This window comes from Melanerpes formicivorus, unplaced genomic scaffold (genome assembly GCF_026170545.1).
Source record: "Melanerpes formicivorus ecotype bairdi unplaced genomic scaffold, bMelFor1.0.p_v2 SCAF_3, whole genome shotgun sequence".
Classification (NCBI taxonomy): Eukaryota; Metazoa; Chordata; class Aves; order Piciformes; family Picidae; genus Melanerpes; species Melanerpes formicivorus.
Window position 1 is genome coordinate 14,866,186 of NW_027142355.1, and position 25,478 is coordinate 14,891,663.

A 25,478-nucleotide genomic window follows, 5' to 3' on the forward strand; every position below is an offset into this window, starting at 1 on the left:
TGCGTGTCTGGTAAATAGCCCTGTATCTGGGGTAAGGGCATGTGCTCTGGCCACAGCCTGGCAGAACCTCTTCTCATTGGATAACTATGCGGTGGCTCCAGTTTCCCTATTGGCCCAATCGAATCTCAGGCAAGATTTATATACAGGCTGATTTCTAGTTGCCTTGCCTCACTTAAGCCTTGCCTGCTTGAACCTGCTTGGACCTTGTCTGGCTTGAAGTTGCCTTGAGTTGCATAGCCTCGAGTGCCCAGTCTAGAGCCTGGGATATAACCACAAGCCTACACACTGCAAGCTATGAGAGAAGCAACAAGGTTACGAGCTGGAGGCAAGCAAAGCCTGCTTCCCCTTGCAACTAGGATTTTGCTGTGCCTCAATTTCCCCAGGACAAAGCAAGTGCCTGTTGCAAGAAGCATCATTAACAGTCCACCATCTGCTGAAGCCGGACCAGCCATCGAAGACCGCGTGGCATTCCTGCCAGCAACCTGCCGTGCCTGGCGCACGAGAGCACCCCAAAGCCTCCAACACACAGCAGCAGCAATCCCCATGTGGGTGGAACCAGATGTGAAAAATCAATCCATTGGTGCATTGGTGTAACAGTTCTTGTTTCTGTTGTATTCCTCCTGGTTTGCATAAAATTGTTCTAGTTGCCCACCTACTGTACATTCCACAGTAAATATATATTCTAACTGTATACTGAACCTATTTAATACATTTTGGCAAGTTTTCATATTAATAAAAGGTTATTGATATTTTTATTAATATCTGCCATATTGTTTATAAATTAAGGAACACTACATTCTATAACAACTGTTCACTCATTTATTTGTTTATTTCTAAATATAGCATGGCCTCCCTCTACTGTTGACTATCTAGTTTTTAGCCCACCTATCCTTTTTTTAAAAAATTATTATTATTAATTTAAATTGGCAAAAACCTCAGCCCTCTCCACCTCTGTCCATGGATGAAAGGAAGAACCCAATGAATGGGCTACTCCCCCATAAGCATCAAAAACCTTGCTTTGTTCAAGAGATGAAACAGCAGCTTTAATTGGTGCCACCAAAGTGCTAAGCAGTCTGGTTACCTATCTTAAAAAACAGCATGCTTCAGTGTAGTCAAATAATGTAGAGACTACCACCCCACCAGCTCTCAGGAGCCCTGACAACCAGAAGTTTGATTGAGAAGGAGTGTGATGCTCCACTCTACCATATAAGCCAATTCCCCACTCAGTTAAATACGACACAGCTATTAAGAAAGAGAAGAAATAAGACTCACTCAATAAAGTAGACTTCCCCCTTTTCTGTATAAGCCATTTCCCAGTTATCAGGTAGTGGGCCCAAGTCGTCATTCTCTTCAGTTTTAGTCTGCTTTGTTACATCCATATCCTCCTTTGCTTCTTCAGACTGAGTATATCCTGGTGCAGGACAAGGTTGGGTGGAAGTTCCCTCACCTGAAACACCTGTACTCTTCTCTTCATGTTCACTTGATTCTACAAGAGAAGAAAAATCACAGGTTTTGGATATCTAAGTTAATTTGGAGAACTTATCAGGTGCAAGTCTCCAAGGTATACTCTATGAACTTCATGTCTTGAAATAAAGAGAAAAATTCTGTTGGGTTTACACAAGGGTCCCTCTGATGATGCATTTAATATGGAACACAATAAAAGAAAATAAAGCAATAAAACCTAACAGAAACATGAAACTAATAAAGAGCTAAGAAACAAGCCAAAGACTTCTGTCTGGTTTCGTCCCAGGAGTCCTTCCAGACCAGCAGGCAGCACTGAGCAGAAGGCAGCTTCATATCCAGTAGTGCTATTGTCTTGTGTCTTAAATATTCAATCTACATACACATAAAGCAATTACCCTGCTGTTTTATTACAGACAAGAGATCCTTCTGAATTCAAGAAATATAGATAATAATTGCTTTACCTATATGAACATCAAAAAATTTAATGTGGCATCCATCAACACACAGCAATATATTCACTGTATAGGAAGTGGTAGTGATTTCATCTTCCCTATCATCTGTAGGCTTAGTTTCTCACAGTCAATGGCAAATGCTTCCTATACCAAACACGACTGTGTCACACTGTGACCAAGAACATATTCAGAAAGGAGTCTTCCTTTCCTATGTCTTTTTAAGTACTTGATCTGTCACTTTATATTGTTATTACTTTCCATGAAGTCAGAAATGTAAGATAATGTCCAACACTACCTCTACCACTATTAGTTCCTGCAGTCCAGTCCACATACTTTTAGCTAAGCAAGCGCAGTAAAACTAAATGCTACTTGTTAAAACATCCACTGAACACAAATATAACAAAAAAAGCACAAAGAAAACTCAAAAATCATCTAAATAGGAACTAAATAGTCTACATGTTCATGTGCACAAATGAGTATGGCACAGCAGGGCTTCCATGCACTCAACTAATGACAGTAGAGAAAACACAATCTTGTCTTTACTTCTAGTTCGAACAGTACTGACAGAATCTCCACTGACTGATGGGATCCTAGACAGATGGCTGAAGTGACCCTACATGTTAAGTGAGGCAAACAAAATTCAGTCCTGCTTAGGCTAGTTGCTCAGTTTTTACACAGTTAAAATGAAGGGGAGATGAATCTGAGACCTAGTGAGCATGGCTTTACATAAGGTTATGTGAAGGCTAATGACATAAGCTCACCAACAGATATGACACAATGAATTATCAGAGAACGCAGACAAAACTGTGAACTTGTACAACCAGTATTTAACCAAAATAAAGTACATTTGGTATTATACAGAGTAGACTGAGACTACTATAGCTTGTTCATAAATATACATATAAGGAATGAAGGAAGTGTGATTTGTATCATCAAAGATGTAAATACAATTGCCCAGAACAGTATTATACAGAATATACTGAAGTCTGTGGACAACTATAAAAAGAGGAAAAAAAGGAGAAAACTTTTTAGAAGAAGTCAACAATGTAGTCTCCAATAAAGTTCAAGAAGATGACAATTTCTTAAAATGAACTAAAAGAGCACAGAACTATGCAGATATTGTGTGAAGCATGTAGGAGGTGGAAGACAACTTGGTTGAAATGATCTAATTTGTGATGTTTAGATGTTAGCAGGAAAGAAGAGCAACAAAAAACCTAACAACACTAGTTTTAAAAGAAAAGATTTTAATAAAATCACTGAATTAATTAATGGCAAGCAATAGCAAGGGGAAAAGAGTTCAGGAGAAACAGTAAAGATTAGATAAACAACACTATAAATGCAAGCACAAAGTGTTATGACAAAAAGAAAACCAGTAAGTATAGTAAGAGACAATTATCACAGAATTGTCAGGGTTGGAAGGGACCTCAGATATCATCCAGTTCCAACCCTTCTGTCACAGGCAGTGACACCTCACACTAGATCAGGTTGCTCACAGCCACATCCAGCCTGCCCTTAAAAACCTCCTGCTATGGGGTCTCCGCCACCTCCCTGGGCATCCTGTTCCAGTGTCTCACTACCCTTATGCTAGAAGAATTTTTTCTTAACATCCAGCCTGAATCTACCCACTTCCAGTTTTGCTCCATTCCTCCTGGTGCTATCACTACCCAACATCCTAAAAAGTCCCTCACCAGCTTTTTTTGTAGGCCCTCTTAAGATAATGGAAGGCCACAATAAGGTCTCCCTGGAGCCTTCTCCAGACTGAATAACCCCAACTCTCTCTGTCTGCCCTCATAGGGGAGGAGCTCCAGCCCTCTGATAATCTTCTTGCCCCTTTTCTGGACATGTTCCAGCATATCCATATCCGTCTTGTAATAGGGTCTCCAGAACTGGATGCAGTACTCCAGATGGGGTCTCACCAGAGCAGAGTAGAGGGGGAGAATCACCTCCCTCAACCTGTTGGCCACGATTCTCTTGATGCAGCCCAGGATGCGATTGGCTTTGTGGGCTGCAAGTGCACACTGGTGGCTGATGGTGAGCTTCTCACCCACCAGCACCTCCAAGTCCTCTCCTTCAGGGTTGCTCTAAAGCCAGTCACTGCCCAGCCTATATTGGTGCCTGGGATTGCCCCTTCATAGAAGGCCACCATGTTTGCCAGGTATGATTTGCCATTGCTGAAGTTGTGTTGATTATTCCAAATCACCTCTTCGTTATTCTGTTCTTTGGTCTTGAACAGCAGGCTCATGAAGCTCAGAAGGCAAATTGTATCCTAGGCTACATCAAGAGGAGCGTGGCCAGCAGGTCAAATACTGCATCCAGTTCCGATGTCCTCAGCATGAGAAGGACATGGAGCTGTTGGAGCAAGTCCAGAGGAGGGCTACAAAGGTAATCCAAGGGCTGGAACACCTCTGCTGTGAGAATCGGCTGAGGAAGTTACAGTATCACAGTATCACAGTATAACTAAGGTTGGAAGAGACCTTGAGGATCATCGAGTCCAACATATAAACACAGACCCCATGACTAGACCATGGCACCAAGTGCCACGTCCAATCTCCTCTTGAACGCCTCCAGGGACGGTGACTCCACCACCTCCCTGGGCAGCCCATTCCATGACGGACAACTTGCTCGGTGAAGAACTTTCTCTTCACCTCGAGTCTAAACCTCCCCTGGCGCAGCTTGAGACTGTGTCCCATTGTTCTGGTGCTGGTTGCCTGGGAGAAGAGACCAACCCCTTGGAAGCATGGGAAAAATGCAAAACAAGTGTTTTTAGTTTTCAGGAGAAAATAATGATGGATAAGAGAAGCATTTTCAAATACATAAAACTTTAATGCAAAACAGAGATGATATATTGTCTACACTTCCTCTCAGAATAAGAAAATGTAATTGCTGATTTTTTTTTTGTTTGTTATCCCTACAAAGCAAACAGTTCTTATCTGTCCTTAGCATTGTTGACAGATCTGAGGGTTCTACTCCTGAGGCTGCCTGTAGACTTGACCACATTTTTACTAGAGGAAAATGTTGTACAAATGGAAATGAAAATAAGACATAAGGCTACCTGAAACATATGACCTCAGCAGGACAAATGAGGAGCATGGCTCCATCACACAATGGCTAATGATCAGCCAGCTGGGTTAACAGAGCACTGCTGTGGTGACATTGCTCTGCCTTGCAAGTTTATCATGACATTGGCAATATGTGCTCTTCCTCAAGAGCATATTTTCAACAGGTCTGAAGAAGGGAGATTATTGATGGTGCCAGAAGAAAATATGTGAAAATTAAGCCTTGAGGATCAGAAGAAATATTCAGAACTTGAGGACAAGGGGCAATGGGTGGAAGCTGAGGCATAGGAAGTTCCATGGAAACAGGAGGAAGAATTAGTTCATTGTGAGGGTAACAGAACACTGGAGCAGGCTGCCCACGAGGGTTGTGGAGTCTCCCCCTCTGGAGATATTCAAGACCCTCCTGGATGAGTTCCTGTCTGATCTGATACAGATGATCGTGCACAGGCAGGGGGGGTGGACTAGATGATCTTTTGAGGTCCCTTCCAGCCCCTGACATTCTGTGATTGCAATCAAAACATAGCTGGGAAAAAGGAACAAGATACTTATTTAACAACTTAAAAATATAATTATTTTAAAGTCAATCTCATGAATTATTAATTATCAGATCATTATAATTTAATAGATTACTTTGATAATGGAGAAGGCATCATGACCACTAAAATCCAAACAATTAAGGAAGAATTGCCTAATGCCATTTAATAATATCAAGTTTTACTCAGCAAACATCCAATTCACACTTACGTTGAATACAGCCCTGTGGTGCCATCATATCTTCTATCATATGAATCTATCATTCATGTACTCCAGGTAAGATAGAAATTCACCTTACTGCTAACTTTCTTACTGTTAATTTTCTTTCTGCTAATCATCCTATTTGATCTGATAAGAAACAGTTCTGTTTAAAAACTTGCAGTGTCTTCAATGCACAAATAAAGTTTGAAATACTACAAGAACACTAAGTACAAATACTTTCTCTTCAGACAATATGGGATATATATAGTACAATTGTAGGATTTTTTATAATACAAGACCAGAAGTATTTTTCTCACTCAAACCCCTTTCAACTGAGCCACAAAGACACTGAAGGTAGTGGAACATCTCCCTGCCAAGGAAAGGCTGAGGGAGCTCAGTCTCTTTAGCTTGGGGAAGAGGAAAAGAGGAGACTGAGGGGTAGCCTCATTCATGTTTATCAAGATGTGAAGGGCAGTGTGGGAGGACGGAGCCAGGCTCTGCTCAGTGATGTCCAATGATAGGACAAAGGGAAACATGTGCAAGCTGGAGAAGAGGAGGTTCCACAGTGACGTAAGGACAAAGTTTTTCACTGTGAGGGTCACAGAACCCTGGAACAGGCTACCCAGAGAGGTTGTAGAGTCTCCTTCTCTGGAGACATTCCAAACCTGCCTGGATGTGTTCCAGTGTGACCTGCCTTAGTTGATCCTGCTCTGCCACAGGGGTTGGACTCAATGACTTTGAGGTCCCTTCCAACCCCTAATGTACTGCTCTTCTGTGATAAATAACTACTTATCATTAAGAGCTGTAAGTTTGTCTCTGTAGTACTCCAGCAGTTAAAATACTACTGGTCAATATGACACACACTTTCTGTATCCTCTTAGACAACATGGTGCCCATTTAAAAACACCAAGACTCAGAATTTGAGTCTCCATCAACACTGTTGCTTGCACTTTAAATTGTTTCTGTTGTTTACAGGCTAACTCTTGACATTCATCATCTAAACATGTAAGAGGACCCTGTCACTTTACTCCTTTATTTCAATGCTGCAGATTATTCATGCAGTAAATTTGAAAACCTTTTTAATGTTTTTTCCAGAAGAACCAACTCAGATGACCTAAGCAATACCAGCAGAGAACCAGTTACAGGAAATATTAAATAGCAATTTGTGGAGTAATTTATCAGCTTATAAGAAAAATATTGCAATTTTTAATGCTCTTACTGTTTTTACATACCTAATTTGTTAAAATCTGCACAGGAAGCAGTCCATCTATTATAAATAACAGTCGGATACAAGAGTAGTTCAACTCATGTTTGCCCAGCATTTCTTTTGAAAATTTCACTCTGCAGCCCTGGAGCTGCTCCCTTGCTGACAGAGCCACAGTCACGTTTTGGTGCTTTGCATGGAGGCACTGTTCCCACTGACTATTAACACAATAAGAAGTAGGAGCTGACACGGAGGAAGGAAAAGAGGAGCCTGGGTAAACACAGATATTCTGTTAGGTTGTGACCTAGCTGTGATAATCTGAGTTTAGAGAAAATACCTACAACAAAAATATCAACAGATATCAACTTTTGTACATTTAAAAAATCTCATGGCTCTTGGATGCTGTCTGTGTTACCTTCATGCCTCTGGCTGCTTTTACAATAAAAGAATAAGCTCAACCTGTTGCCTGGATCTGCTGCACCTTGCATAGTGATTGACAGCATTTGGACTCCAGCCTTTTGCTTCATTATCAACCCAAGCCATGGGATGATAATTTTGAAACTTTCTGTCATATCTTATTCCTCAATTAACTACAGTCTGTCAGAACTTTCATTCTCTGGGTGCAGCTTATCATTGCTTCAGTACTGTCAAAATAATGCACGTACATAAGCATTCTTTCACTATTAAAGTGGTTCGTCTAGAGCTTGGATGATAAACAATCAGAAGTGCGAGGCAGATGCGACACGACCAAACACAGTGTCAAACCATGATGCTGGTTGTGAAGGAGACTGACTTAATTCTCTGCAGACACAAATGGCAACAGCAGTGAAAAACTGAATGTCTGACAAGGAAGTTGCAATTTCACCAAGGCTCTTTTGATCTCTTTTGTTAAATCATCAGTTTTGCAGAAATCAGTCATTTCAATGCAGTATACACCAGGAAAACTGCTCAGATGCAAGATGTCTCACCCAAATCAGTGAATGGCAGAGACCCAACCCACAGCAGCCAGAAGGCCACTGATGTAGGCAGCTGCACTAGCTGTAACAAACTCAATGGTTTCTCTAGATCTGGCCACCTAAAGCTTAATGTATAGTTTGTCTCTTACATGCTGCTGGGCAAACAGTAAGGTTCTCCACCTAACTTAGCTATGTAGGCTGATGGCTGCCTGTAGGCTGAATGAAGCATTCTAGATTGTAGAGGTGATCCAGTAAAATTGCTATCTAAAACTCCCTTACCCTTTGGAACTGCCTCTTTTTCCTTACTTTATATAAAAAGAGCAAAGACAAGCAGCTCAAACAGAAAGTCATGCATTTAGGCATATAATTTACTAAAGGTGGATGAGAGAAATCCCATCTCCCAACTGATACTATTATATCCTAAGAGAACTGGATCCAGGATGAAAGATTGAGATTCCAAAAAGAATCCAAAAAGAGATTCAAAAAACAAAAGAATTTTGGGTTTTTCGATCTTGGGGTCAGCTAGCAACATCTGTCCCAGAGGAGGAGAAAGATCTTAGTGAATGAGAATGGCCTATCCCCCAAAGGGAAAAAGGTTCTAGGAAGGGAGTTGGCAGGTCTCATTGATAGGGCTTTACACTAGATTCAAAGGGGGAAGGGGATGAAACCAGTCCCCCCAGATAGGAGTCTGGGGGTGGTAAGCCGGAATCAGGAGTGAAATCAGCAGCCCAGATGAAGTGCGTGTACACTAATGCACACAGCACAGGTAACAAACAAGAAGAGCTGGAAGCCTTGTTACAGCAGGCAAGTTATGATGTAGTTGCCATCACAGAAATATGTTGGGACGACTCACATGACTGAAGCACTGTAACTGATAGCTACAGGCTCTTCAGAGGAGACAGGCGAGGGAGAAGGGGAGGAGGGGGGTCCTGTACCTCAGGGAGGTACTACAGGCCATGGAACTAGAGATCAAGGATGATCAGGTTGAGTGCCTGTGGGTGAGAATTAGAGAGAATTAGACCAACAAGGCAGACATCCTGGTTGGACTCTGTTATAGATCACCCAACCAGAATGAAGAAGTTGATGAATTATTCTATAGGCAGCTAGAGGCTGTCTCAAGATCACCAGACCTTGTTCTCATGGGCGACTTTAACCTGCCTGATATCTGCTGGGAACTTAACACAGCAGAGAGGAGGCAGTCTAGGAGGTTCTTAGAGTGTATGGAGGATAAGCTTTTTATCCCAGCTGCTGTGTGAGCCTACCAGGGGTAAGGCTTTGCTTGACCTTCTTTTTACCAATAGAAAAGGGCTGGTGGGAGATGTGGTGGTTAGAGGCTGTCTGGGGTCCAGTGACCATGAAATAATTGAGTTTTCAATATGCAGTCAAACCAAGAGGGGCAGCAACAAAACCTCCACTCTGGACTTCTGGAGGGCGGACTGCAGGTTACTCAAGGAACTAACTCAGAAGGTACCTTGGGAAACAGCTCTTAAAAACAAAGGTTTCCAGGAGTGCTGGACCTACTTCAAGGAAGAACTCTTGAAGGCGCAGGGACAGGCTGTGCCAATGTGCCAGAAGATGAGCCGCCGGGGCAGACGGCCAGCCTGGATGGGCAATGAACTTCTGGGTGAATTAAGGGGAAAAAAGAGGGTGTATCACCTTTGGAAGGAAGATGAGGTAACCCTTGAAATGCTTAAGGATGTTGCTGGGTCATGCAGGAGAAAAATTAAAGAAGCAAAAGCTCATTTAGAGCTTAGACTGGCCACTGCTGTGAAGGACAATAAAAAATCCATATACAGATATATTAATGGCAAGAGGAGGGGCAAGGACAACCTCCACTCTTTGGTGGACATGGAGAGGAACATAGTAACAAAAGATGAGGAAAAGGCAGAGGTACTTAACACCTTCTTTACCTCAAGTTTTAATAGCAGGATAGGTTGTCTTCTAGACAACTGGCCTCCTGAGCTGGCAGATAGAGTCAGAGTGCAGTATAGTTCCCCTGTGATCCAGGAGGAAGTAGTTAGAGACCTCCTTAGCCCCTTGGATCCCCATGAGTCCATGGGACTGGATGGGATCCATCCTAGGGTGCTGAGGGAGCTGGCAGATGAGCTGGCCAAGCCACTCTCCATCATTTTTCAACAGTCCTGGCTCACTGGAGAGGTCCCAGATGACTGGAAGCTGGCCAACGTGATGCCCATCCACAAGAAGGATTGGATGGAGGAACCTGGAAACTACAGGCCTGTCAGTCTGACCTCAGTGCAAGGCAAAATTATGGAGCAGATCATCTTGGGGGCAATCACTGCGCACCTGAGGGATGGCCAAGGGCTCAGGTCCAGCCAACATGGATTTAGGAAGGGCAGGTCCTGCCTCACCAACCTGACCTCCTTTTATGACCAGGTTCTGGGCCCCTAAATTTAAGAAGGACATTGAGACTCTTGAACGTGTCCAGAGAAGAGCAACGAGGTTGGTGAAAGACCTTGAACACAAGTCCTACTAGGAGAGGCTGAGCGAGCTGTATGACTTGCCCTAGGTGAGCCTGCTCTGTCAGGGGGGTTGGACTTGATCTCTGGAGGTCCCTTCCAGATCCTACCATTCTGTGATTATAAAGTACAAACTAACAACAAGACAATTATGCATCGTGGTTGAGTATCTCCAGTTTGTCCATATACAACTGAGGGAAATCCGATGGCCTCTGAAGAAAGCAAGGTCTGTGGAAGTGAATTAATAAAAGACTGATTCTTACTAATAAAGCCCAAGAGATACACAGATTATCTCAACAGACACTGAAAAGTGATCTGAAAAATCAACCGAAAGCACAAATATCTCTGCAACTTTAAATGTCACTTACTGGTCTGATGAAGTGGGGTTTGTTTTCTTCAGATCCACATTAGATCAGTTACTATTTCAACCTACCAGTCCTAGCTGTTAAAACAGCCACTTTGAGTTGCCAGACCAATACCTTTGGCAGTTAGTAAGCCATAAAGTAAGCCATCTATAAAAAACATATCAAAGTTTAGGATGTTCCAAGATTCCCATTAAAAGTGAAGCATTTAAAATAAAGTATGCTTGCTAAAAGCACTGGAAATAACAAATACCCTGCCTCCATTGCTTCTGTATAAGAACTAGATTGCTCCCTCCACTGAGAGTTTAAAAAACCCCATAAATTTAACATACTCTGGTTTTCCCCCGATTGTTCTAAGACACAAAGGATGAATGCACACACATTTCAGAGGTAGCTAAGGTTCCGTCAGATCACAGATAAAACAACTGCAGTCGAGGGTCCGTGGGAGCTGCAGTGCCTAACAAAAGCAACACAGCATGTATGTACAGAGCTGCTTTGCTACAATCCCTGAAGTCCTCAATCAGTGTAACTGAACAACAAAACCCTGCTTATGAAACCATGAGAGCCAACACAGGCACTGCTTGTTCTGCAGGCCCCACCTACAGGAATTACTTTGTGGGGGGTGAGGAGAGGGAGGGGGGGCTATCTTCCACTGATGCTCATGGATTTCATTGTGTAACACAGCACATGCCAGTGCCGGTTTCTTGGGTGCTACCTAGTTAGAATGTGCCTGGGAAAAGCAAATCCAAGGAGAAAAGCAGGTAGACACTGCCTCTTGATCCAGTTTGAGTTGAAATACATCAGCCTGGAAATTGTTCCTCTGTTATGTGGCACATTCTGAATAATTACAAAGAATGATCTTTCTAATGATTTCTACAATATACATCAGAGACGAAACCCTGCCTTTGCCTCTTCTGCTGTAGAAGTATCCTGGCAACAGAGCCAGTGCTGATGTTTTATGTAAGGATTTCTGGGCTTCATCCTTTTCTGCTTAGCTGTGTAGGAAAGGAAATAAGCACCAGGGCACTGCTGACAGATGCAATGCTGTGTGGAAGGCAAGGGCAAGGCTCATACAGCATGTGAAAGCAATGGCCAGGGAGTAATGCTGCAGCCCTTTGGTGAGGCAGGAGGGGAGAATGAGATCCGCTCTCATTCTATCACTCCCTGCCACCTCCCTTGCACATGGGGATGGATTCTGCACATGGATTTGCCCTTACACATAATGTAATGTAATTATCATTACAGATATCTATGTCCATAATTTATGTCTGATTTTCTGTGTTTACCAAAAAGGATGCACAGAGTTATTTCTCAGAAAGATGGAATAATCTGAGCTTGAGTAACTTGAACAATGAAAATATAATTTCTTAAATGGCATTTCAGAACAAAAATGATTGAGGACTGCAAAGTGTTGAGTTGCTGAAATGTTGAAGGGGAAGCTGTTTACCTGCTTGGGAAAAGGCTGGAGTCCTCTCACTCAGGATACCAGCCAGGATCTTGAACCCCTTTTTCTCTGAAGAATTATGATCCAAGGGTTAAACCAGCTGCTTTCTATGACTAGACATCTGAAATCTCTATCAGCTTTATGCAGGCCCTGCAACATTGCTAACAAAGGTCCTTCCTAATAGTATTGCCAGTAAACCTCATGGGCACTGCCACAGGTTCATTAATATGATAACTTTACTCTTCCTTAACATTGCTAAGATTTCTTAACAGTTTACAACAGTTGACTTCAGAAAGTAATGAACCCTCTTGTAAGTTTCACCACTTGAGAAGGAGAGCTGAAACACGAAGACTAAATTCATTTGACCAAATTACTCTTCTCTAGAGTCTTTCCATAGTTGGTGGGGAGAATAGTCATTTGTGATTGATTTCTTAACCTGGCAATCTAAGCCAGGTCACATGAACTGTATTCATAAAGTGGGTATTTTTCTCTTTTGTCTGTACAGAGGGTTCCAAGTGATTAGTTCAGAAACAGCTGTCTTCATGGTAGCTGAGGTAAGTGAGATGACTCCCTAAATCAAGGTAATTGGGTTTAGACTTCAGAGAAATACTGTTACTGGGGATTCCTGGCTTTCAGTCTAGCAAGGACATCCTTACTTGAACCTGCATATTGTCACTGTAGAAGGAGGTACAGAAGGACACTGTGAATACCAGAAAAGCATTGCAAAGCAAAAAAGGAAGAACAGACCTGGTGTTACTGTCACATCATTTCCATTGACCACAGGTCTTTCTTCCTCTTCTTCCTCTGGTGGTTCAATACCAGTCTTCTCCATATTGCTCACAGACTTATTCCTTTTACGTTTGCCTTCAGCCCCGGGAGTGGCTCCTGGAAGGATCTGATCTGTTACATTTAACAGCAGTGGAGCCGGCTCTGCTGGAGGCTTTGGAGTGCCGTAATAGTTGTCTGCAAAGAAGAGAAAAGGAGTAACACATAAATGTGTAGAAATACACATACTGCTGCTGCTGCTTCTGTCTTAGATTAATGGGATTATGTGAGGCAGGATATGGTTCACTACCTAGTATCAAGATTAGTTCAAAATGCTTTCTGTGAAGTTAAATATTCACCTTTCATTAAATGGTAATTAATTTTCTTGGTGGTATCACCAGTGATAAAAACATGCTCACAATAACACTTTCATGCAGGCCAGAAGGCAAATCCTATCCTAGGCTGCATAAATAGGTGTGTGGCCAGCAGGGCAAGAGAAGGGATTCTGCCCCTTTACTCTGCTCTGGTGAGACCCCACCTTGAATACTGCATCTGGTACTGGTGTCACTATCATAAGAAGGACACAGAGCCATCGAAATGAGTCTAGACAAGAACCACAAAGATGGTCCAAGGACAGAAGCACTTCTGCTATTAGGATAGGTGGAGGGAGCTGCGGTTGTTCAGCTTATAGAAGACAAGACTACGGGGGGGGACCTTCTAACTGCCTTCCAATACCTGAAGGGATCCTACAGGAAGGCTGGAGAGGGACTAGCAATAGGACAAGGGGGAATGGTTTGCAGTTGAGGGAGAGTAGGGTTAGACTGGATGTCAGGAAGAAGTTCTTTGGTATGAGGGTGGTGGGACTCTGGAACAGGGTCCCCATGGAGGCTGTGGATGCCTCCTTCCTGGAAGTGGTCAAGGCCATGTTGGATGAGGCCTTGAGCAGCCAAGTCTAGTTGAGAGGTGTTCCTACCTATGGTGGGGAGGTTGTAGTAGATGATCTCTAAGGTCCCTTCCAACCCGAGCCATTCTCTGGTTCTATGAGTCCTGAAACTACCAGGGTAAGTTAACATTCTCATTCAAATACCTGGCAAATAGGCAGTATAACAGAGTTGAACTTATTTCAAGTTCTGTCACATTCATGCCACAATGTCAATTTCTGAAAGATCAAAAGGGCTATAAAAGTATTGGTTATTCACTAAGGTATGTGATTTTCATGCCTTCAAATTGTCTCACCAGTTAGATAATCATTCAGTGATTCAGAGATTTGCAGGTTTCAGTAATGCCTGCACTACGTCATACTTCCTATTTGTCAAATTTGTGCTATTCATGAGCTCCAGATCTGTAGTAGTTGATGTTAATATATCTTCAAAGAAAGTTAGATTCTTACTCTTTAGGACTCTAACTCAAAGAACTAAGAAATTCTGAGAAGACTTAAGGTGGCTGACAGACTGCCATCTATTTGTCTCTTACGAAATTTCTGGCAACTTCCTCTGAATCATCTCCTTTCTGTCAGAAGGATTAATAGATTAGATGGACCACGGTCTGCTCTTACCTAACATTATCTGTATAACTGCATTTCTAGCACATCTGGAGGACATTGTTTCATACTGGCACCACTGAGTTAAAAGTGAGTTTTTTGTTATTAGTTGCTATCCAGCTATCATCTGTCTATCAATACTTAAAATACATCCATGCCACAACAACCCCATGCAGTGCTACAGGCTAGGGTCAGAGTGGCTGGAGAGCGGCCAGGCAGAGAGGGACCTGGGGGTGCTGGTTGACAGTAGGCTGAACATGAGCCTGCAGTGTGCCCAGGCGGCCAGGAGGGCCATTGGCATCCTGGCCTGCATCAGGAAGAGTGTGGCCAGCAGGAGCAGGGAGGTCATTCTGCCCCTGTACACTGCACTGGTTAGGCCACACCTCGAGTACTGTGTCCAGTTCTGGGCCCCTCAGTTTAGGAAGGATGTTGACTTGCTGGAACGAGTCCAGAGAAGGGCAATGAATTTGGTGAGGGGCTTGAAACACAAGCCCTATGAGGAGAGGCTGAGGGAGCTGGGGTTGCTCAGCCTGGAGAGGATGAGACTCAGGGGTGACCTTACTGCTCTCTACAACTACCTGAAGGGGGGTTGTAGACAGGCAGAGGTTGGTCTCTTCTCCCAGGCAGCCAGCACCAGAACAAGAGGACACAGTCTCAAGCTGCACCAGGGGAGGTTCAGGCTGGAGGTCAGGAGGAAGTTCAGAAGGAGTGATTGCCCATTGGAATGGGCTGCCTGGGGAGGTGGTGGAGTCGCTGTCGCTGGAGGTGTTCAGGAGGAGACTTGATAGGGTGCTTGGTTGCATGGTTTAGTTGGTTGGGTGGTGTTGGATGATAGGTTGGACACGATGATCTTGAAGGTCTCTTCCAACCTGGTTTGGTCTATTCTATTCTATTCTATTCTATTCTATTCTATTCTATTCTATTCTATTCTATTCTATTCTATTCTATTCTATTCTATTCTATTCTAAGAAATTGGCCTACAGGTATTGACATAATCAGTGTATTTCTCTCATAAAGCCTCAGCCATTGTCATGTCTAGGCGTAATGCAAAGACTAAATGTTTAAACACCGTAACTTTTGTTGCAATGATGGTTGGAAAATATCTGGGAACAGGAGCTCTTTTTCATCTTGCCTGAACAAAGGACAGTGCTGGTTCAAGGTGTTGTTGTGGAAACACTAATTATAAGCTACTGAAGTTCAGCTTCTTGTAAGTACAAAAAGCACACCTAGGAAATAATTTGAACTGTGTTTCATACAAAAAAAGGAATTAAACAAAAAAGAACCCCACAAACAATTGAACAACAACCCCACCCCAAAAAAAAAAGCAAGCTTACTACCAGAAAACATAAACCCCATGTTCATTGTCAGCCAAAACCCCCAGCAGTTAGGAGCTTTATAAAAAACAATGGAGCACAAACCAGAAAACACCTTTACAGCATTATACAAAACTGCACAGTACCTTCCCTTTTGTATACTGCCTGCTGTTCTGGTACTTGCCTCTCAAAAATTACATGGGGGATCTAAAGAAGGGCAATTAAAGCTTGGAACTGCTTAAATTGATTTTGAGTTTTCAGCTTGGAAAAGGGACAACTGAAGGAGGATATGGCAGACATATATAAAATCAGGGGAACCCTGGGAAAGTGCCTAGAAAAGAAATGAATGGATGCTTGGCTTCTCACTACATGAGAACAGGATGCCCAATGAAATTAGCAAGTGCAAAACAAGCAAAAGAAGTGGGTTTTTTTCACACAGCATAGGATAATAGTGGCATTCATTGTCAGATGCTGCCAGTGTCATAAATACAGTCAAAAAGCAATGACACAAAGTTATAGAAGAAAAAAAAAGCCACATGAAAACCTATTAAGGATACAACAAAGGTCAGTGAATGTATTTCTGTATACCTTCCTTGTTGTACGTTGTCTTAACATCTACCAAGGGGCAGTAGCAGACACAGGGTACAGGGCTAGAACTGATCATGAATCACAGAGTGGCTTAGGTTGGAAGGGACCTCAGAGATAATTTATATCAACCTCCCTGTCATGGGCAGGGATGCCTATCAACTACACCTGGTTGATTGAAGACTCATCCAACCTGGTCTTGAACAATCCCAGGGAGGAGGCACCCACAGCCTCCCAGAGCAGCCTATTTCAGAATCTCACCACCCTCGTACTGAAGAATTTTTGACAAAGATCCAGTCTAACCTTACCTTTCAAACCAATCCCCCTTGTCCTGTCTCTAGAAACCCTTATGATGAGTCCCTCTGCAGCCTTCCTGTAGGATGCCTTCAGGTACTGGAACACAGCTAGGAGGTCCCTCCCATAAGTCTTATCTTCTCCAGGCTGAGCAACTCCAGCTCCCTCAGCCTATCCTCACAGCAGAGGTATTCCAGCCCTTGCTTATGATTTATAATTGATAGCACACCAAGGCAGTGACTTCTTTGTCTTATCATAGAATCACAGGATGGTTTAGGTTGGAAGTTACCACTGGTGAGAGGCCTTGAGCACAAGCCCTGTGAGGAGAGGCTGAGGGAGCTGGGATTGTTTAGCCTGGAGAAGAGGAGGCTCAGGGGTGATTTCATTGCTCTCTACAGCTGCCTGAAAGGTGGTTGTAGCCAGGAAGGGGTTGACCTCTTCTCTCTAGCACCCAGCACCAGAACAAGGGGACATAGTCTCAAGCTGCACCAGGGGAAGCTTAGGCTCGAGGTGAGGAGAAAATTCTTCACGGAGAGAGTTGTTCACCATTGGAATGTGCTGCCCAGGGAGGTGGTGGAGTCACCATCCCTGGAGGTGTTCAAGAGGGGATTGGACGTGGCACTTGGTGCCATGGTCTAGTCATGAGGTCTGTAGTGACAGGTTGGACTCAATGATCTTTGAGGTCTCTTCCAACCTTGGTGATACTGTGATACTGTGTAAAACTCATCTAGGCCAAGCCCCCTGCAGTCAGCAGGGACATCCTCCACTAGAGCAGGTTGCCCAGACCCTTGTCCATCCTTACCTTGGAGATCTCCAGGGATGGGGCCTCAACTACCTCCCTGGGCAACCTATTCCAATGTTCCACCACCCTCATGGTGAAGAACTTGTTCCTAACATCCAATCTAAATCTGCTCTTCTCTAATGTCAGACCATTGTCCCGCATGCTGTCACTTCAGGCCATCAGAAACAGTACCTCTGCAGCCTTCTTGCGGGCCCCCTTCAGGTACTGGAAGGCTGCTATTAGGTCTCCCCAGAGCCTTCTGTTCTCCAGGCTGAACAACCCCAGCTCCCTCAGCTTGTCCTCACAGCAGAGGTATTCCAGCCCTTGGATTATCTTTGTAGCAGTCCTCTGGACTTGCTCCAACAGATCTGTGTCCTTCTTATGCTGAGGACACCAGAACTGGATGCAGTATTTGAGGTGGGGTCTCACTAGAGCAGAGCAAAGGGGCAGAATCCCCTCTCTTGACCTGCTTGACTCAGTGCAGCTGGCTCTCTTACTCAGGTGCCTCCTCACTGAACTTAAAAAATATGTGCATGCTCTGCTGCCACACCAGAACAAGTTCAAGAGATCACTTGAAGTCCGCATGTTAAGCTAAGCTCTTTGCACTGGACCCAAACAAATCCTTTCATGCAGCCAGGCAGTGGAAAATGTCTACTTAACTGCTGAAAAACTACCGCTGCTTAATGCATCTTGCTGCTGTGCCAAATTGCCTCAGTGTTCCCAACCTGTTTCTGAGGGATACTGAACACTGAAGATGATCTAACCCAACCCAACCTTTGACTGATGTCAGAATGTCTTGGAAGCCATAACAGAGTTAAAATTGCCAAGTAGTTCTCACCACCTCTAAGCTACCTGATTCTGCAAGGAGTCAGACAAAATTACTTGGGAGGTGAGTCCTGATGATAGAGACCAGATGAGCAAGTCATAAAGTTAGAATCAGCACAAAAAGAGAAAATGAGGATGACAAAACAGTTACTTTTCTTCTTAACTTGAGATCACCTATGCCAGGAGGCAAGTCTTACTACTTTAAGATTTTTATTTTGTTGATGTTAGGAGCAATAGCTCCTAACTCACTTCCTGAGCAGACATAAAGCCTTATGGAACAAAAAACAAACAAACAAACCCAAAGCATTTGAGCAGTAGTAAAGAAACCAAAGAACTGTCATGCTGAAGCGCTAACAAGACTCAACTCTCCTCAGAGTCACTATTCTGATTTGCCTGACATGCAGTGATCCAGTTAGTGGACACAATTGTAAATGTGTCTCTCACTACACTGCAGGGACTGACCTACCTGCAGTTTCCTCTGCCTAGTGTCACACACCTCCACCAGCAGCTCCCCCAGCCCCTCTCCCTTTCTGTGAGGAAAGAATCCAAAATGTAGCACAGAGTGGACACCACAGGGGAGGGAAAGGAGGGCTTTTTTGACAGTGCTACATTCCTGGCTGTGGAGGAGGACGTACTTTAGCTCTTGACACTGGCCACCCTGAGCCACCAGACTGTGAAGGAAGGGGCTTATTGCTGGGATGGCCCTTGGCTCCTGAAGCTCCACTGATCTCATCTAAGAAATGAAGAACTCTTTGTTTGAAAATATAAGTATTATGAAAATTAAAAGTGGTGATGAGGAATTAGGAAGTTTCAGTAAGAGTGAACAATCAGACAGAAAATGAGGTGTGCCAGAGCCAAAAGCTTTTCATATGAGTACTTCCAAGTATGGTGTGACTCAAATTCTGAGCCCAGAATGAGACAGACATTCCTTCTCACACTTATTTTTAGAGTGGGATGAAACAATACCTAGATACAAATACACCTCTGCTTCTGCTTATTCAGCACCCTCATTTAGATTGATCTGACTGCACTGTTTATGTAACTGAAATGCTGAAGTATCAGTCAAAATTGCGTGAATCAGCCACAACTTAGGAAACGAAAGACAAACCTTATTTTTCAGTTATTGGAACAGTAACTCCAAATGTTAGAATGAATGTTAAGTTATTTTTCTATGACTGGAGGCCTACTACATGTATCAAGAAGCATCTGTTTATAATCTATGCCTTTTTATAATTGATGTCCAGATGGAAATCAGGGACAAGTGGTGTCCCTCAGGGTCTCTACTGGGACCAGTACTGTTTACTATTTTCATCGATGCCAAGGTGGGATCAAGTGCAGCCTCAGCAAGTTTACAGACAACGCCAAGCTGAGAGGTATGGTTGACACACCTGAGGGATGGGTTATTAGAATAAACCTTTATTAGAATAAACCAAACCAGGTTGGAAGAGACCTTCAAGATCATCATGTCCAACCCATCAACCAATCCAACCCACCCAAACAGCTAACCCATGGCACCAAGCACCCCATCAAGTCTCCTCCTGAACACCTTCAATGATGGCGACTCCACCACCTCCCCGGGCAACCCATTCCATAGCGCAATCACTCTTTCTGTATAGAACTTCTTCCTAACATCCAACCTGAACCTCCCCTGGTGCAGCCTGAGACTGTGTCCTCTTGTTCTGGTACTGGGTGCCTGGGAGAAGAGACCATCATCCGCCTGTCTACAACCTCCCTTCAGGTAGTTGTAGAGAGTGATAAGGTCACCCCTGAGTCTCCTCTTCTCCAGGCTGAGCAACCCCAGCTCCCTCAGCCTCTCTTCATAGGGCTTGTGTTCCAAACCCCTCGCCAACTTTGTTGCTCTTCTCTGGACTTGTTCCAGCAAGTCAACATCCTTCCTAAACTGAGGGGCCCAGAACTGGACACAGTACTCAAGGTGTGGCCTAATCAGTGCAGTGTACAGGGGCAGAATGACTTCCCTGCTCCTGCTGGCCACACTGTTCCTGATGCAGGCCAGGATGCCATTGGCCCTCTTGGCTGCCTGGGCACACTGCAGGCTCATGTTAAGCCTACCATCGACCAGTATCCCCAGGTCCCTCTCTGCCTGGCTGCTCTCCAGCCACTCTGACCCTAGCCTGTAGCACTGCATGGGGTTGTTGTGGCCAATGTGCAGAACCCGGCACTTGGATGTGTTAAATCTCATGCCGTTGGATTCTGCCCATCTGTCCAGCCTGTCAAGGTCCCTCTGCAGAGCCTCTCTACCCTCCAGCAGATCAACTCCTGTCCCCAGCTTGGTGTCATCAGCAAATTTACTGATGATGGACTCGATGCCCTCATCCAGATCATCAATAAAGATGTTAAAGAGCACAGGGCCCAGCACTGATCCTTGGGGCACACCACTAGTGACTGGCTGCCAGCTGGATGTGGCACCATTCTTCACCACCACTCTCTGGGCTCGGCCATCCAGCCAGTTCCTAACCCATCGCAGTGTGCTCCCGTCCAAGCCATGGGCTGACAGCTTGGCCAGAATGACCTGGACAAGCTTGAGAAGTGGGCCCGTGTGAACCTCATAAGGTTCAATGCATCCAAATGAAAGCTCTTGCACATGGGTTGGGGTAACCCGCAGAACAAATATAGACTGGGAGTTGAGGGATTGAGAACAGCCCTGCAGAGAAGGACTGGTGGATGAAAATCTGGACATGACCAGTAATATGAGCTTGCAGCCCACAAGGGCAATCACATCCTGGATGGCATCAAAAGAAGTGTGACCAACAGTTTGAGGGAGGTAATTCTCCTCCTCTTATCCACCCTGATAAGATCCACCTGGAGTATTGCACCCACCTCTGGAGTCCTCAGCACAAGAAAGATGTGGTGCTGGAGCATGTCCAGATGAAGGCCACAAAAATGATCAGAAGGATGGAACACTTCTGTGAAGAAAGGCTGAGAGTTGATGTTGGTCAGCCTGGAGAAAGGAAGGCTTTATAAGACCTCACTGCAGCCTTTCAATATTCCAAGGGGCTTTTCAGAAAGACAGGGACAAACTTTCCAGCTGGTCCTGTTGCAACAGGACAAGAGGTAATGGTTTTAAACTGAAAGAGGGTAGATTCAGTCTAGATGTAAAGAGGACATTTTTAAGAATGAGGGTGGTGAAACACTAGCACACGGTGTCCAAAGATAGGTAGATGGCCCATCTCTGGAAACAGTCAAGGTCAGCTTGGCTGGCTCTGTGTACTGTGATGCAGTTAAAGATGTCCCCACTCATTGCAAGGAAGGTTGGACTAAATAGCCTTTAAAGGTACCTTCCAACCCAAATTATTGTGATATTCTATTCTAAACAAATGTGTCTGAACATCATCTAAACTATAGCAGGAAACAAACAAAACCCTGTATTTTGGAAAAAACAACAAAAAGAGATCTAAAACCACCTACAGCAGCCCACAGTCTGCACACCCTGGGATGCCATGTTCATGTCTACTGCAGTCTGGAGTCCATGCATTGAACGTTCTTTGGATGAAAATTTTAGTGTAGGTTTCTAGCAACCTCCCGAAGGACAAAACAATGCCAGTGGTTTTGGAGGACACTGAGGTGCTGGAGCGTGTCCAGAGAATGGCAATGGGGCTCGTAAAGGGCCTGGAGTACATGGCCTACAAGGAGCGTTAGAGGGAGCTAGGGCTGTTCAGTCTGGAGAAGAGGAGGCTGAGGGGAGACCTCATTGCTCAATCCTGAGAGGTGGTTGGAGCAAGGAGAGAGCAGTGTTGTCTTCTTGCTGGCAAGAGACAGGACTAGAGGAAATGGTTACAAGCAGCACCAGGGGAGGTTCAGGCTGGATACTGTGAAATATTTCTTCACTGAAAGGGTTCTCAAACATTGGAATGGTCTTCCCAAGGCAGTAGTGGACCTGATGCTTAGGGACATGGTTTAGTGGTGACCCTGCAGTGCTGGATGATCTTGGAGGCCTATTCCAACTGGATGTATTCTGTGATTCCTAAATGTAGGCTCCTTTGTGTAGACCTCCAGTAGCAAACCATATGGCATCACCATGTTTTCACTTCACTGTGCTGTCAGATCCACACATCACTTTGCTGTGGAAGCACATTCAATCATTTGGCATCTTCTAAAATTATTTAATTCTAGCATTTCTGGTCATCTGTCCATGTTGCTCAGAGAATTCTTTTGCATGTTTTAAAGTGTTCTGTAGCACAAATGTTTAAACAAGTATAGGATATCCTAAAACTGAAAAAATCCCTTTCTCAAAAAAAAACCCACCCCAAAACCCCACCAAAACTACACCACCAAAAACCTTATAAAATTCCCAAAGAGAAAAACATTACATAGATGTTGTTAAAATACAGTTAGTAATGCGTTTTAAAAACATTCATGACAATTACCACCTCCTTAAGAAAGCCTTGCAAGCTTCTTTTCACCCACTCGCCCTGAGTAATTTATTTTGATGGTGACTAGCCTAAAATTAGGAGTTTCAAAATCTTTGCTGTAAGGTTGGTTAAGTAGATTTTGTTCTTGGCTTCAGAGATTTTCATGACGTTTTTGCAGTGCTGCTTGATGGATCCAAGTTGCAGCACTCTTAGTGTGGTGCCAGAGTAAGTGGAGTTAAAAATGCAGCCTTCTAAATCCTTTAGATCTTAGATTTACATTAGGATTATTTTAACTCATGATCTTGTGTCATTAAGATGGTAAAGAAGCCAGGAAAGGTTGTAGTTCCAATCTCTCAGGATTTAGGGAAAATAAGCCTATTAAATATAGATTTGTGATTATGTTTTTAACAAAAGCTTTGAAGGCCTATTGTGTTCTCTGAAATATTTACAATCAAAGTTGTACTTTTACTAACATCTTTGCCGGTACTTTTAATTTCTCTATTTTCAGCCAAAGACTGAAGATCCTAGAGAAGTCTTTGCCCTCCTTTTTCTAAGCCTTTGAATCTGGACTGCTCACTTCTCTGAGCCTTGCTGTTCCATTAATGTCTGAATTAAAAATACAAATTAAAATTTATTTACTTTGGGAGTGCTGTTAGAATGAGTCACACAGGACATACAGAACTCATTCCGTGCTTGTGGGTTCTAGACATCCCCTGGGCTACTTGTTATAAAGTCTGCTTTTTACCCTTGATAGTTTCTGGTTGTATTGGGCCTCAGCTAAGGCTAAAGCTGCTCAGAAGGAATGTTTTCCAGAGATCTTGGAGTTCTGCTAGAACAGAGTGGTCAGAGTTATTGCCCATCATACCCAACAAACACTTGAGCATTTTCTGGCAGGGGCTGCCCAGCTGTTAGCCAGCCGCAGGTCAATTTTTGATGACTTGTATTACCACTACACTTCTTCAGGCAGAATTCTCATTTGGGTTGGTCTCTGCCAGCTTTTGCTAACAGACAGATATGCTAACTTCTGTGTCAGCTAATGACATTTTAATAACTAGCTTCAGGATTGTCTATTCATCTGCATTAAAATTAAATCACTAATTATAGTTGTGGATTGTTGCCCAAGTGTGTTCTGGCCCCCAACAAATGCAGTACCAGAGGAAGCTTGGAAATTCGCAAATACAGGAATGGAAATGGTTGGGCTTCAAACCTGTTAGGGCTTGGAAGGGACCTCCAAACACCATGGAGCCCAACCCCCTACCAGAGCAGGATCATCTAGGGCAGGACACACAGGAACATAACCAGGTGGGTTTTGAAAGTCTCCAGAGAAGGAGATTCCACAACCTCTCTGGGCAGCCTCCTCCAGGGCTCTATCACCCTCATCACAAAGAATTGTCTCTCTTCTGTGATTTTCTTTACCTGTAATTACTGGGATTCTCTGAGAAATATTTTTATTTATTCTGACAACTCCTTAAGTGAGGAACTAATAGAGAATACCTGATGATTTTGTTTTGGTTTGGTTTTTTTTCACATTGTGCAAGAGAAATATCCAGGACAGCCTGCAGAGGTCTTTTTAGGCACACAAGGCAAGGATTCCCTATGTACATCTACATCTGGCAAGGTAATTTTCTCTGCCAGTAGCTTGAAAAAAACACATATAAAAACTGATTGACTACAGGGATCTCTTTTCTCCTTCCATAAACAATTTTGAAGAAAATGCCAGATGAAATGAACAGTCTAGAGTGCCTTCTTGAGGTTAGCAAGGAAGTTGAAGATGAATGGTTCCAACTACAAACCAGAGAAAATACCGCTGTGGAATTGTAGAAGGCTTTTAAATGCAGCTTTTAAAAGAAATCTAAACTCCTATTAAAAAAAAAAAAAAAAGAGAGAGAGAAAAAAACCCAGTACTAATCAAACCAGGAGAGAGGCCATTGACCCAGTATATTTTCTCAGACAAACAACAGATCTGGAAAATCTCAGCACTACATAGACCTCTACAATATACATTTTTGAGTAAAATTCACCTGATTCCTCTTCCCCTACACACATATTTTCACATGCATCTGTGGCCCTTCCACTTCTTACTTTGACTTTTATGTAAACTTTGTGTTTATTTACTTTATTCACATCCCTTCTTTTTTGCCACCTTATTACATAGCTTAATTTGATCTGTAAAACTGAAAGACCTTTGATTTATTATAGGAACTTTCTAATTTTCTTTGCTTTTCTCAGAATGTCTTTTTTTTTCATGTATTTTTTTTTTTCCTTATAAATGTCTGGACCAATACTATATGCAATAAAGTTCTTAAATATATTATTGAACATTTGCATTACACATTAATCTGTTCCTTCCATAAACTGCCTTCCAGTTAAATAAACACTGGCCTTCTACTGCCTCTTTGTTTCAGCCACAAGGCTACCAAGAAAATGGCCATAAGGTAACAAGAAAGTGTCATCTCCACAGTGGGAGCCTGGGCATTTTGCCATGTATACAATTTATATTACTCCTTCTATGAGCACGGACAGGACTGCAGTAAAGCATGTGGGATGCAGGTGCTTCCCACTCATTTCTCAACCATGACAGAATTCAGGCACAAATATGACATTTGGGACCCAAGGCCATGATGGTCACTGCATACTCAGAAATGGAGAAATGCAGCAGTGCTGACTGAAGTGTTATAGGAGCCCATGGTTCAAATTTTGTCCTTAATTTACACTAGAATGATAAACACTAACGGAATTCACACCAGTGAGAGTAGTAGATCTGGATGACCAACAACAGAAACAGTAGCTGTAAGGACAAAGAGAGCTTTTACTTTGTTTCTCTAAGATGACATCTAACAATGGCCTGGAGACAG

The 25,478-nt window shown here is 43.4% G+C and overlaps 1 protein-coding gene across 13 annotated transcripts in view; it reads right to left on the reverse strand.

Annotated features, from left to right (window-relative positions):
- Positions 1 to 25,478, reverse strand: part of MAGI2 (membrane associated guanylate kinase, WW and PDZ domain containing 2) — a 693,860-nt gene that overhangs the window by 237,387 nt on the left and 430,995 nt on the right. For all 13 annotated transcript variants that reach the window (XM_068167566.1, XM_068167610.1, XM_068167558.1 and 10 more), the window contains 2 exons: positions 12,898 to 13,113; positions 1,273 to 1,486 (listed from right to left, as the gene is read on the reverse strand). In XM_068167566.1, the coding sequence (XP_068023667.1) occupies positions 1,273 to 1,486; positions 12,898 to 13,113 (430 nt within the window). The remainder of the gene's footprint in view (positions 1 to 1,272; positions 1,487 to 12,897; positions 13,114 to 25,478) is intronic.